The sequence below is a fragment of the Podarcis erhardii genome (genome assembly GCF_964252035.2).
Source record: "Podarcis erhardii genome assembly, chromosome: 1".
In the NCBI taxonomy this organism is placed as follows: domain Eukaryota; kingdom Metazoa; phylum Chordata; class Lepidosauria; order Squamata; family Lacertidae; genus Podarcis; species Podarcis erhardii.
This window is the reverse complement of record NC_138497.1, coordinates 77,921,169-77,936,300: the sequence shown is the minus strand read 5'-3', so window position 1 is coordinate 77,936,300 and position 15,132 is coordinate 77,921,169. Positions and strand designations below refer to the sequence as shown.

The window sequence follows — 15,132 nt, the reverse complement described above, 5'->3', positions numbered from 1 at the left end:
TTTTAAATGTACCAGTGTTTTGCTGTGTGTGTATTACAGTACAATATGTAGCAAGAGTAGTTTCCAAGTCTATATGTGACCAATTTATATATAGCGTATTACATTCCTCGGACCAAATTCTTTACATGCAGTGAACCTTGCCATTTTCTTCTGAAACCAAGCATGCCATGCATGCATGCATGCATGGAAAACCATGAGTCTGCATACAGAAGCTTGTGTGCAGCATCCCAGGAAAGCAAACACCCCTCTGTGAATATTCATCAGAAGGGGAACTTCTTTTCTTCCATTTGAGTGGCTTCAGAGTTGTCAGGGAGAAAAAGAACCCCTGCTGTGTTCTGAAGGTATTTTTGGATGAGAGAAGCCACATCCAGGAAGAAAGGGGGAAGTACTGATTGCACACTAGGCAGCTGGCTGCTTCTTGGGTTTGTTTCCTATGATTCCAGTGCATTCCTCTTTCATGTTAATGTTTAGTATTATTTTTACGTATTGTTTTTCTTTCAGATAGTCTTCACTAAACCACCAGATTGTTTCATGTTTCCATTTTAATGTTAACTGCTCCAGTGAAACTTTATTTATAAGTTGATTATAGTTTGGAATGCCCATCATTTTTCAATGTGCTTTACCATCAAATTCATGCTCTTTGAGCTTATTGCCACACTGGCCGCCTACTTTTAAATGGAATAAACATTTTTAATGAGGCACGGATAAAATCTGCTGTTGCCAAAGTTAATTTTTAAAAGTTATTCCTCAGACCAGGATTTTCATCAAGGAAGCTAATAACAAAGTTCAGTTCAGTATGATTTCCATTATATGAGAATTAATCAAACTGGTGTGGTTGTCATTGCTTTGTTAACTTTTCCTTATGGAAAAGTAGGTGTAAGCTCCAATACTCCTTTGTAAAAATGCATAGGATTGCTTCACACACACACACACACACACACACACACACGTCCAAACTGGAGAAACCAGGCAACAAACGTGCAGAAGGATATGACAGCAGTTCAAAGAGGCCCAATCACAGATAGGCAAAATGCATATGCCAGAGGCATTTGGAGACTGACACCATTCATAGGTATTTATATGCTAATTCTAGAAGCCTTTGAGCCAAGATGGATGAGCTGGAGGACTGGGTTTTAAAGGAAAGCATAGCAATAGCAAGTATAATGGAAATCTGGGGAATGGAGAAAAGCAGTATGGCAAGATTATTTCTGGCATGCTGAAGGTGGTGTCACCCTGTACATCAAAGGAAACATAGAGCCCAACAATCTGGAAACTGCAGGGCAGCAAAACTCTTCCAAATAATTGACAAGGATGATGATACAAGCCCCCAGTATTAATTTAGTACTGGGAAAGTGCTATCATTTCCCCCCCCACCTCCATTGACCAAAATGCCCAGTGTGATCTTGAGAAGGAGAATGACATCAATGAGATGTCAAAAGAAGGAAATATTGTAGTAATTGATGGGTTCAGGCAATCCCACGCAGACTGGGTAGATATGTGTCAAAGTTATGCCAAAGAGGTACAATTTATTGATAATCTAGATGCCTTGATTCAAGTAGGTAGCCGTGTTGGTCTGTCGTAGTCAAAATAAATTAAAACAATTCTTTAAAAAGATAGTTAAAAAGACTCTTCTTAAAAACCTAAAAACTCCCTTAAAAGAATCAAGTCTTCAAAAAAGTTATATGATCTAAGAAAGTCTTTAAAAGAATCCTTCCAAAAGAATTTAAAAATTATAATGCAGCACCTTAGAGACCAACAGAATAGTTTTAGGTATAAGCTTTCGTGTTCGTGCACACTTCTTCAGATACACTGAAACAGAAGTCACCAGACCCTTATATATAATGAGAGTAATTGATTGTAAAGAGAGTAAAAGTTGCCTTAGAACAGTTGGTTGGTCATGGAACCAACCAAAGGGGTGGCAACTCAGAACTTGATATTAAATGGTGCCCAGAATCTGCTGCAATATAGTATGTAAGTGTGGTTTAACCATTGGAAACAGTGACCACAGTGCTATCAAATTCAACATTTATGTAAGCGGACAGTTGCTAAAACGTTTGACTTCAAAAGAGGAAACATCTCAAAAATGAGAGGATTGGTAAAATGAAAGAGAAAGACAATAAGGTCAAATTTCTCCAGAATGCTTGGAGGTTATTAAAAACCACAATAATGGAAGCTAAAATAGATGATATACCATAGGTAAGGAAAGGTACTACCAAGGCCAAGAGGATGCCAGCCTCATAGGCATGTGATTACAGGATGCTGGACTACATGGGCCTTTGTTCTGATCCAGCAGAGATCTTCTATTCCCATGCATGCATTGGAAGTCTCTAGAGCCAGGTTATCTTCCTTTATGCACAACCATCCTATTTTGCTTCATAGTAAGGGTCTTTTTGTGTTGTTAAAAAGAAAACATAGTTTTCCAATTGCTCTTCTTTTTTTCTTTTATTTTAAGGATGCAAGGCATGCGAGATTCTTTTTCTTAGTGTAACCTGTGAAAATGCCCTGTGTTGGTGCGAAACATAAATTGTAGCTACTTATAGAAACTTTAGCAGTGTATAACAGCTTTGTTTCATTTTTCTTGCTTTGTTTATGGGAGACAGAGGTCACTTTGAATCAACCTGCTTTAAAGGCAGACTGGAGCGGACAATAAACATTGTGGAGATGGTAGCATAGGACTATTACTTCTACAAACTAATATTGTATTGTTTGAATTCCATTCTTTACTCCCACCTTGAAATCTCTGCTTTTAAGACTCCTTGAAAATGGTTGCTGTCTCAGGGACTATAGTACCTATTGAGAGTTAACACTGATTTTTGTGCTTGATTGAATGCTTTGTACTAGACAGTGAGAGCATTTGTACCGTACGTGTACCTTTGAATTGCTGCTGCTTTGAACCTTAGCTGATCTCCCAGGTTAGAAGATGCACTGGCATGCATGATGGCTAGCATATAAATTACATTGCCACTGTAACTGCATGCAGGAGGAGTATAGAAACATCTAACAATGAGACTCTTCTGAGCTGAAATTGGCTTGCACAATAAGCCAAATGTGATATGCACTTCTTTTTATTATTGATATTAGTATGGGTGCAGGACTTCAGCTTCTTTATAGGGATAATTTGCAAGGGCTGCTTATTCCTCATTAGAAATAATAATCATCTTTGTGTTTCTGAGGGAGATGGTGCATAGTGTGTAATGTGCGTTGTCAGAGTAGACATATGACTGAAATATATCAGGAACTCTTACTGTGTGTCTACTGCTGTCAGTGACTACATGTGTTAACAGGCAGAACTACACATCTTTCAGGCTTGCATCAAGGTTCACAGTGCACCATGGGGAAAACTTAACAATTGATGTATAGAGAATTAACAATGAAATGAAGAGCCAGTATCACAGTAATCCAATAAACTGTTTGTGACAGAATAAGGAAAAAACAACAACTACTAATTACAAGGATCACACTAAGATTGGTCTGGCAACTGTTTGGTTAAATCTACAGATGACAAACGGAATCAGGATGGATAGAATAAGGAGTCACCTGCTGGTAGTACTAAGGCAACTGGAGAAAAAGGGGGAAAGACACCAAATAAAGACAGGGGAGGCTGATAAGGGGCAGGCAGGTATACATGGAGCCTTGTTGGATTTGAAGGAGGAATTTAGGAAGTAGATAAAACACAAATGCTTGTTGTAGGTTTGTAGCAAAGGTTTGTTTCTAGCCTCAGCTCATAATTAGTGAGGGGAGAGCTTAACTGCAAGATTGGGTTTGGACAACATGCTGAGCTCTAGGAGCCCACAGGGCTTCCACTGATAGGACTCATTAGTTTAATCCCACCCAGTATCTATCTTTGTGTTTGATAAGACCATTTGGGTTGGGGAAAGAGAGAACAGCTGATTGCCTGTCTTTTTAATAAATTCCTTGTAGTTCAAACAAGTACATGCCTTGCAAGGATGACCTTGCAGAGATGGCTTGCAACATCATGATATATGATGTGATATGATATGATATGATATGATATGATATGATATGATATGATATGATAACCATCTTCAAATATCTGAAAGGCTGTCACGTGGAAGATGGAGCAAGCCTGTTTTCTGCTGTCCAGAGGGTAGGACCCAAATCAATGGATTCAAAATACAAGAAAAGAGAATCCAACTAAACATTAGGAAGAACTCTCTGATGGTAAGAACTGCTCAACAGGGGAACAGTACCTTGGAAGGTGGTGTGCTTTCCTTCACTGGAGGTTTTTAGACAGAGATTGGATGGCCATCTGTTAGGGATCCTTTAGCTGAGATTCCTGCATTGCAGGGGGTTGGACTAGATGACCTTTGGGGTACCTTCCAACTCTACAATTCAATGATCTATCTTCTATTCTTTTTCTATTTTACTGTTTAATTAGGCCAAGTTCTGCCCAAGAAAGATGATCCGGGAAAGAGATCTGCTTTCATACTGTGCGTGTTCTTTCTGCATCAAGGTGTTTAAATTGCTAACCAGTCACTTCCTCTTGCTGCCCAATGATATATTTCATGTGATGTGTGTATTGTATCAGTGATTCCTAATCCCGAGGGACATTAGTACACCATAGGACTATGAGCTGTGCATATTCAGTGCCAGTCACCACCACGCAGACTGAACTGCAAAGTCACAGTTTCTCAACTGAAGCTTGTATAAACTTGCCAAAAAATAGCACCCATGGTGGACATGCATGCAACGTTAGTGAAATGCCCTGAACAAAAGGGGGGAGAAGGAAGAATTCAGCCCTACACTTTTGTTCACTATAAAGACAAAGCTTAGAAAGCTGTTTATAGTATTGCCTACTCCAAAGGTTCAAAAAGAAAAAGAAATCAAAGAAAGTCGAAGAGAAGTCTGTCTGTCTGTCTGTCTGTCTGCCTGCCCCTCTCTCTCTCTCTCTCTCTCTCTCTCTCTCTCTCTCTCTCTCTCTGTGTGTGTGTGTGTGTGTGTGTGTGTTTACTTTCCATGGTTTTGCTTTGCCCTGTATGGCTTTCCCACACTTTTCTCTGCAGGTCTGGGCTATTCTTGATGTTCATGATTTATTTTAGTGTCTCTAGCTCATTAGAGCTTTATGGAAGCACCAGCAATGGTCCTGTTTGTGATGAAATCAAGAGAACTGGCAAAATGTGGCCTCATGGCAGCAGAACATGATCTGGTTTTCTTTCCCCGAGTCATTTGCCTGGGCCTTGGCCATAAGATAATCTTTCCTCCCATGTAAGCCTGAAATCCCTACTGCTTGCTGAATTAAGTAACAGATGGAAGAGGACCCCCCCCCCCCGGACCTGGCCAGTTTGGTGGTGTAGATGGAGGCTCCCTAACCTGTAAATGGAGAGACTACCCATTGCAGTCAGTATTAGAAGTACCCCTTCTTAGTTATATAAGGGGGGAGCATATCCACCTCCGACTCTCACTTGCCCAAAGTAGTATCACCCATGCTTGTCCCGTCCACATAGCCAACCCAGGGTCTTTGTTGGATCAGTCGGATAGTGGAGGTGGCATGCAGTCTCTATGTTTTGTTTCATTTATTCATTTATACCATATATGTCCTGTTTTTCCTCCGTGGAGTTGAAGGCAACATGCATGCCCCACACCCATGTCATCCTCACAGCGCCCCTGTGAAGTATGCTAGGCTGAGAGATGGTGACTGACCTGGGGTCATGGGGTGAGCTTCCCAGAGTGAGGAGAGGAAGCAATTTTTCAGAGCAATTTTTGCCCCCCCCCCTTTTTTGCACTGAATTGGGAGTTCTGGGAATCTGCTGTGAGGGGGCTATTTGAGAGAGAAACTTAGCTGTCAGGACAATCAAGAAACACAGACCTCCCCACAGTAAGGGACCATCTCAGCAGCTGCCCAGGCATGTCATTGAAGTTTAGGGGTGCGGGGATGGGGGATGAAGAGGGAAGCAGAATCTCCAAGGCAGCTTAGGGAGTCTTTCCTCCATAAACAAGCACCTTGTACAAGACTTAATACGCTCCCTGCTTTTGAGGGCAATTACACTTAGAACACCTGTAAATCCTGTGGCTCCTTCCTAAGAGACCATAAATCTAAGGAGCCAATGGCAGCTGGGATGATTAAAATCCTACCCCATACACCGGACAGAGTGAGAATGCAATTATCTCTGGGAACGTCTCTGGTTAAATCCGGAGACACATGCAGTAGTGTCTTCACCTGTGCACCGATTGGTTAAAAGCAGCTCATGCTGGATTTGCTGTGAAGAAACAGAGGGGAAGTGTTTTTTGTTTTTTTGAAGAAGGTGATGGAGGGGGGAGGGGGAGAGAGTAGCGTAGCGTGAGAGTAAATTTGATTGGCTAGGGAGGGGGGCATGAGCCGGAGAGAGTGCTGAGCAGGCATTCATGAGATACAGTAAAGAAAAGCGTCTCTCCTCCTGCCCCTCGCTTCAGATGCAGGAATGGACCAGGAGAGCTGGGACTGTGTTAGTAGCACAGGGAGAGCATGACTGGATTGGAATCTCTAAGGAGTGACAGCGCTGTGAATGAAGCACGGGTCGCTCTTTCTTCCTGCCGTGGGCTTCCTCTGTGCGAAGGGAAACGGGGAGATCATTTAAAGGGAACTGAGCATCTCTGGGCAAAGCAATGTGTCCAAGAGGAGCCGGGCACGGGAGCTGCTTGCCTTTTGGATAATCCCTCTTGTTCTTAGCCTCCGTTCCGTGCAGCATCCCTGGTTTTTGGTTTTTGAGAGGCAATGTGGAGTCAAGACTTTAAATGGCATTTGGGATAAAACAAAAACAAGATCACTTTTGTCTCTCTTTCTCTTTTAAAAAAACCAAAGCAAAACAATTTGTTTGGGTATAGCATCTCTCTCTTTTGCTTTTCTTTTTTTGATAGCAGGGGGGAGGGGGCGATTGTGACACCAAAGAGAATGTTTGCTGTGCAGGAGAGACTTCTCAACAAGTAAGCGTGTTGTTTTTCTAACTCTTGGCTGAGCAGGCTTCTTTTAGCCAACCGGCTCCATTGACAGCACAATCTTTTTGTTTTTTGTTTTTGTTTTTTTGACTTCCTTGTCAGGATGGTAGGCAAAAGAACAGCTGGCAGAAAACAATAGGGGGTGGGGAAACCAAATAAAGGAAACCACCTGCAACCTGCCCCCCCACTCACAGTAAAACAAACCTACAAATATCATTGTCAGTAAAAAATTGCGGAACACTTTTGACGTCACCATGCGCAGATCTAGCACGGATGAATCAACCTATCACAGGAGCCCTTCTTTGGACAGCAAGGATTACAGTTTTCCAAATGGCGCCTTCCGTCGCTATAGCAGCATGTATGGCGGCCAGTTTGGGGCCGCGAGCAACTCTTTTTTTGGATTCCATACCAACCCAGGCCCTAAGGCCACCAAGGCTAAGTACACATCCCCCAAGGGGAACAAGTATGTGGTCTTTTACTTGGATCTCTCCTTTATTTTTCTTCTAGAACTGAAGAGGTGCAGCATGGCTCACAACTGCCTGCAGTGCATTAAGTACCTCATGTTTGTGTTCAACCTCCTCTTCTGGGTGAGTATGTGTGCAGGTGCGATCCCCCCCCCCCCCCGGTTGCCTCTAAATTCTATAGATTTGCTTTCCTCCAAACTTCAGGGCAGTGTGTAATGGCAAAAGTGAAGAACTGGGTGCTGTTGTGCACTTGATGCAGAATGAAGTGGTAGGCTGAGGTGGCAGCAGAAAACTGGACTGTTGCACTTCAGTCTGCAGGAGGAGGAGTTCCATAGACCTGAAATGTTCTGTCCTGTAGAAAAGAATAAAACAAAGCGACTTCCTTTCTCCACTAACAGACCAGGGAGAAAGGTTCCACATATTTCTGTCTCTGATATTTGAGTTTCTTTTAGAGCCTTTTTTGTGAGGAGTATTCAAAAATATGGAACCCCCTCCCCCACTTTCACCATGAAGTGGTACCACCCAGAGTTCTGCCACTTCATTCTCTATCTAATGTGCAGAAAGGCTCTCTCTCTCTCTTTCTAACTCTTAAGTTGCTTGATGAGTTGTTACAGGGCCAAGAAAATATAGATGTTTCCCATGTTCCCCTTTTCCTGTGTTCTTTATTGATTTGGTTCAAATGCATGCATGCTTAGATACTGCTTTGGAGTCTGAGAATTCATTGTTTGCCCTTGTTCCACTTAAAGGTGTCTGCATGCTCAAACCTTAGTTCAGCTTGGTTTGCAGAGGGATTCTCTGTTGTAAAGGTGGTTCTTGTTATGATATTGTTGTTCTGTGACACAGAATTGTCTGGATCAATATGCATATCATAGGAGTGCACGTGATGAGGTGTCCACCTATGCCTGGCAGTGTCATTAATAACAGTGATACTGCAGCTGGAATAAAGTAGGTTAGCAGGCAAGCACTCAGCTTTCTGCACTGAGCAGAGACTTTGCATCACAGAAATAGATTTGCTGGGAGAGCACTGCACACCCTGATAGCAACTTCCTAGCCCTGCTTTAAGCTGCCACGTTAACTTTTATTCCCAGGAGAGTATCTGAAGATGCAAATCTGATAGGAATTTTGCTTACCGGGGGAAGATTGTGTTGGTGCAAAATCATGACGACGTGGATAAACTTTTCTTTTGGAGGAACATCAGAAGTTTTGCAAAAGCCGCTGGAATTGCATTGCACTGTATTAACACAGCCTGACTGAAAGCAGCGTGATTCGGTTTGTTAACCGGCTTATGTGGCATGTTTGCTTGGGTGCCAATGGGCCAGCGTGTGGAGAGTGAAGTTTATTTTTATTTCTTTGCAGGTTGCAATGGCATATGACATTCCTGCTGTGTGGCATCCTCATTTTTGCTAGGGAAGTGCTAAGCAAAGATAAATAAATTCATGTAAAGTAACCCTCATCTCAATTAATCAGAATGTGGTTAAAGAAATGGGGGGGGGGGAATGAGGGGTCAGCAACTGGCAGTGCCTGGCCCCAATCTGCAGTGGATTCTAAGTGGCACCACAGTTGCCCAGTCACGTTCCCTGTTTCCCACTCCTCTTGCCATCACAGACAGAGGGAGTGAGGTTTGAGAAGAGGATGGGGAGATAGCTCTGGCCTTCATGGGAGTAGGGAGGAGAGGAGAGGTGAGGGGTTGGATAGCTACTTAAAAATTAGGGTGGGCTGGCTTCACCCACCACCCTACCTTTCTCAAAACACTTCCCTCTATTTCTCTACTTTCCCCCTGTTGCAGACCAAATATACGTATATTCAGCATTGGCTCAGTTCCAGAAGAGAGTTCTGAAACACAAGGAGGGGAACTCCATTTAAGCTCGGATAAGCTGAAAGAAAATATCAAATCTGACTAGTCTGTTTTCTAGTTCCTGATTCTCTCACACTGCTGGGATCCTAAATATCCCCTGGTGTTTATCCCAGCTTACCCCAAAGCTTCCTGACAAGTCAGGGACTGTGATTCTCTTGTCCCTTTAAGCCATCCGCTTCTCTAAGGCTTTGTCCATTTCTGGTGGAGTTTCTTGCTCAGCCAGCCAGCTAAAATGTTATATGCAGAAGATAAACAAGAGGGCTGGCATGAATAGCCACCCTTAAGATGATGCACGGCAGAGTCTTAAAGGACATTCCCTGCAGGTTCTCTCCATTCATCCTGCACTGTAGTACATGCACATATTTTTTTAAAAGGAATTACTGCTTGCAACGTGTGTGCACTTCCAATGGGATGACTGCAGAACATTTCCTTGGGATATTTCACAATGTAATTGCTATTATGATCTTTCTGAACAAGCTCACTACAACCACCACCACCTTTCCTGCATTCTTCCTATTCTCAAGGTCTTGGTAAGTAGAGTGCAGGAGTTATGAGCTGTCTGTGTCCCAAGACTAGATGTGGAGAGCATACAATAAATTATTTATGATGCTAGTTTCCAATTGAGGAGCGGAAATCTTCATTATTCCATTTTTGTTTATCTGTAAACCTCTGGGGTTTCTTTTCCTTAGCATCAAAAAGTTGGAACTATCAATGTTTTAAGAATCCAGAAATATCCTGTGTTCTTAAATGCACCCCCCAGTCAGTCATATATTAACACATTCTTCCTGTTTCACCAAATACAACTCAAAATGCCACCACAAAATCACTTGTCCCCAATCAAGCAAGTCTTTTTTGCTCAAACAGAAGCAACACCTTCGGTCTATCAGGGCTGCTTCCCTGCCCCCCACCTCACCCCACCACAATTCATGTTAAGTGGAAAGATACAGTGGAGAGCAAGAATGTAATACTATTCTTTCAGTTATCCCCCATCATTTAAGGAAGAGGGCGCACCTCCCACTTTCCAGACAAGTGATTATTCCTCACTAGCCTGCTCACAGGTTCTGCTCAAGTGAGTAGCCATTGTTGTAAAATATGCATATTTAGAAGGTATGCATATCAAAGACACAAATCTGTTTTTTTAATAAAATGTATATAATTGTCCTGTTTTGATATTGCTATGTTATTAATTGAATTTAGAACAGCAATCACCATTAATGCTCTTACTGTGTCCTGCAGTGCTGTGTGCATTGTAGCCACCATGGTGCCCCCAAATATGGTGGACTACAACTCCCATTGTCCCTGAATATTTGCCATGCTGCCTGGGGCTGATGGGAGCTGTTGTCCAGGACACCTGGCAAGGGACTGTTGGCTACCTCTGCTGTATGCAGTGCTGCTCCCAGTTAGAGTCAAGAACACTGAGATATATAGATCAATGTTGGGACTCGTTCATGTTGACTGTAGTCAAGGGTGGACCTTTGCACCTTGCTGAGCATCTCTTGATCTGAAAGAACTTCTTCTACTGTGAGATACCATCTAAGGGTCTAACACTGGCCCTTCTTCAGAAATGGACACCTCAGTTCAGAGATGTGGAACCAATTGCTGTACAGATGTTGCTGAACATCTGATGATGCTCCCATCATCCCTGAAGGTGGCCATGCTGCTTCAAGCTGATGGGAAGTATCCAACAACATCTGGATAACCACAGGTTTCCTATCCAATTCTAATTGTTCATTTGGCGTGAAGCTACAGGATACAGGGAAATGTGACGACAGGCATGGAGAGGTGTGTGTCTGTCCTAAAACTGCTGAAATTGTGTGAGAGAAGGGCCAGGTACAGATGAACACCATTTTATCTCACGAGTAGTGTGTGTGTGTGTGTGTGGATGTGAATGTGCCACCCTCCCTGAGCTACAGCTCTCTTCAGGCTCTCTGCCTATGAGGGGAGATGAGCCACTCTCCCATCACCTGAGGGCTGAGCAGGCAGGGGAAGAACCCCACATGGTTTTTGAAAGTAGTGGACATGGAGTGAATGGCTTCCAACACCCAAAGGCTGCTGTTTGCAACTTGTTCTTTTTCTTGTCCAAGCCGGCAACCTGCTGCTGGTATTTGCTGCTACTTTCATTGGCTGCCACCTCCTTAGGAGTGCTCCTATCAGAACACCAAGTCCAAAAACAAGAAAAAATATGCAGCTGTGGTTATTCTCATTGGAGATAGACACCATTGTTGCCAGGAAAGAACTGATGATGGGTAGGGGCATGGAAAGGGTAGCAGCAAAAATGGAAATCTGATCCACCCACAGGGGAAAGTAATGCATCTGCTGCCCCAGATGAAGTAATTTAGAGTCATTCCCCCCCAAAATTTACTGGATTATCCCTTGATTAGGAAAATTTATATGGGAAAACCAGAAGGGTACCTTATGTTTGTGGGGAACATCATGTGGATGATGCAAATTAAATGGGAATGCAAACAACTGCAACTACATGTTAAACTCTGGCATGGATAAGCCCTTATAATATGTGCATATCATATACACACCATAGGGCAATGAGACCATCGGAATTTGGCATGATGAATTGTTTTGTTGTTGAAGTACACTGCATTGCGGGATTTGTAGTGTTCATATTGTGGAGCTAATTAATTGTTGTGCATCTATTTTGTGTATATGTGCACATTTTAGAGATGCATGAGATTTATAGGCTCACTTGAATTTGGAGCAAGGAAGCTACCGATCTATCTGTTTGTGGACACACAGTATCAGTGCTAGGATGTAGACAGTTGAAGAAGAGCTAGATAGAGTGACAGCAGGTTGCTTCAGCAACAGGTGGTAAGAAGGTTGACACAGTCTTGCTGACTATCATGCTCACACTTGCTAAAGGTGACAAAAATGTAATCTTCTTCTTCTTTGGCGATCACTTGTAGCTGAGTAAGATTGTCTTCCATAAACTCGGTTTTAACAATGAGTCCATAAGTGTGGAGGCCAATTCTGGATCCACACATCCTTCCACAGTGAGGACATCAGTTTCCGGGTGGGAGCTGATCACGGTGTGTATTTGCCAAGCGAGCCTTCCTCCTAGCACGTTTCTCCCTTGCGTCCTGAGTAAAAATGTAATAGACATGCAAGTGCAAGATCAGTGATATAGTGTTTTCCTCATTTTAGGGGCAGGCAAATATTTTGCATCAGAGCCATGTCTAACTTGAACACTGCTGTTCCTTACAATTCTGAGTTTAAAAGCCACAGAGTTTAAGATCCTACCAGTCTCCTCAGGGCAGAATCAAAGAAAAGTGCTATTGATCTTGTATAGCACCACCTGCTGTGCATTTATGGGTTGTGGTGGATAATAGGCTTTCAACCCATATGCCTTCAACTTCAGTCACCATAGTTCCATTCCATATAATTTCACCCCGGCTCCCTCTGCCTGCTGTCTCCCCCCTTCCTAAAACATGCTTATTGTGGGAAAGGGTTTGTCATTATAATAACATGTTACCCACTAATGCATTAACCCCACAAACATTTACATTTTAAGCAATATAAAATGTTTAACTTATGGAACCCAAGGATGCAATGCTGCTGTTTCTCTAGTTCCGAGAAAGACAAACATATCAGTTTTAGTCACTTAATTCAACTAACATGAATGACAAGTTGTCGACATTGAAGCACAGTATCAATTAATAATTTGCTGCAGAATCTGGAGGAAGTTAATACAGTATATGTTTCCTAAATACAATCAAACAATTTCAGCAGATACCAGCTACAAAGTATCTTGGCAAATATGCAGTTTGTCACACTATAGACCAGTAAATAGAGCCCATGATGGGGTGGAGCTATAGAGATGAGGAAGGCTTCCTAAGCAGGTTTAACACCCACCCCCGTAGTTCCTCGAAGGCATCCCTATGCTTCCTTCCACATCTATGCTTATGAGGAAAATAAAGTGGTATGCGTGGGAATCCTGTTGTAGTGAGGTCAAAGTCTGCTATCAACACCCAGCGTTGCTCCTCAGTCTTCACTTCAGGGGATCCCACAGCAAGGGGAGGTGGGGTGTGATACGTGCTTGAATGCAGAGTGCTAGCTAAGACATTTGGTGCGCCTCTTTTGTTAATTACAGGGGTCCCTGGGGAAGCATATTTTACATGGGTAGGTAAGGGAATGAGCATCTTGTCTAATTGTACTGGGCAGGGGCCTTTACATTATTAAATGTGGAATTATGGCCTAAATACATTCCCACCCATCACAATGACACAAATTACTTGCTTCCCTGCCCTAGCTCTTAGAGGATACTGATTTGTGTCACTCTGGATTATTATTTCTGTTGCCAATTGAAGTAACTGAAGGGAAAATATAACATTTCCTTTCTAAATAATTTGCACAAGCTACGTGGGACTTGGTCCAGGTGAAAACACTCCATCAGTTCTGCCCCATGTCCCACTAGTGAGACTTTGAGAAGAGCTCACATGTAGATCACAGTGCCTTAATCAATGCTACTTGTCTAGCCTACCTTATTTCCGTCTTAGAGAGCAAGCAGAATGAATAGGAGGTTGTAGGGGATTTTGTCCTTTGCATCTCTTAAGATGGCAAGCCAGTCTGCTGCCCTTATTAGGATTTGTGTTGAAATGTCACAGCCGAGCTCCTTAATCTCTGGAAGAGGAAAAGCCTCCAAAAGTAGAGGCACTCCAATGTGTGCTTAACTGTAGGGGCAGTTTAATCCTAAAACCGATAACTGGTTGGCTGCTGAATGGATAAAGAATTCAGTCCTCGATGTGCTTCCTGACCTCCCCCTGAACGTAACCACTGGGTGGTGATAGTGAGACATTACTTGGCTCCTAAGAGACCTCATGGGGGAAGGGAACTGTTCAAAATTAAATTAGAGAGGTTTCAGCACAGCACCTGCTGCTATGTGCATTTTCATATAGTTCAATGTGCATGAGCAAAGATGTGTTTGTGCTGCTTTTCAGCCTGTGACAGAGAGCAGCTAAGTTGGATAGAAATTCTACTCAGTAGAATCTACTGGCCCAATTACAAACAGTGCTGCAAACTATTATCCATGTTGTAAGGCAAGACGTTAAATAAAAAGGAAACCTCTACTGAATGGTAAGGCTTCCAGCATCTCCATCATGACCTTCATCCTAAGATTTCATCAGGGATGTATTTCTGTGGAAATTATAGTAAATATTTCAAAATTCACATCTATAGATATAGAATCATAGAACGGTATATAAATTAGCATATGCACATTTTGTGTCAGTCTGTGTCCTTTCTTGGTAGTGGTCAGACTATCAGTTTGTAAAATGTATGCAATGGTGGGGTGGTATTCCTCTGTCCTGTATATAATTTATTCCGCAGCAGTAGATGGCACTGTGAACTGAGCCAGTGGCACAAAGGCATTTCCAAGCCTGCGTCTGAAAAGCAGACAGTCTTTTTTTCCTTCTTCAGTGGTTGACAACTCAGGCTAAATAAGGCCACAGTTCTAAAATGAGCCAACAACAGTTTTATCTTAGGAGCATGTAGGAAGGAAGGATCACTTGGAAGAAGAAGAAAAAAGATAACATAATGTTATTTTAAATTGCACATAAGAGATAATGGTGAAAATGGCTTCAGGCTGATCCATAGCACGAAACCTATTTGCATAGTTGGCTAAATCAAATATCCTAATTTAGGAGTGAGATGTGAAAAATACTGGCATTTCCTGAAAAGGCACTTACCGTTTCTGAAAACTCTCCTACTACACTCTCTGCTGAGATAAAAATTATGTTCCATTTTTTAAGTGTTCCGAGTGCCAGAAAAATGGTAATATACTTTATATTTAGATGAACAGGTGAAAGACGTGCAACCAGGTAATCTGATGTGACACCTGCCCTCCAGCAGAGGGACCCTGCTTGCTACCCT

The 15,132-nt window shown here is 42.6% G+C and overlaps 1 protein-coding gene across 10 annotated transcripts in view; it reads left to right on the top strand.

Moving 5' to 3' along the window:
• TSPAN4 (tetraspanin 4) overlaps positions 1-15,132 on the top strand; it is a 524,393-nt gene that overhangs the window by 298,890 nt on the left and 210,371 nt on the right. For 7 of the 10 annotated variants that reach the window (XM_081880645.1, XM_081880649.1, XM_081880646.1 and 4 more), the window contains one exon: positions 7,441-7,520. The exons of 2 other annotated variants lie outside the window; for them this stretch is intronic. In XM_081880645.1, the coding sequence (XP_081736771.1) occupies positions 7,458-7,520 (63 nt within the window). In that variant the 5' untranslated portion in view covers positions 7,441-7,457. Of the gene's footprint in view, positions 1-6,374; positions 7,521-15,132 lie in introns of those variants that run through there. One more of the 10 variants, XM_081880641.1, reaches the window with a different exon arrangement.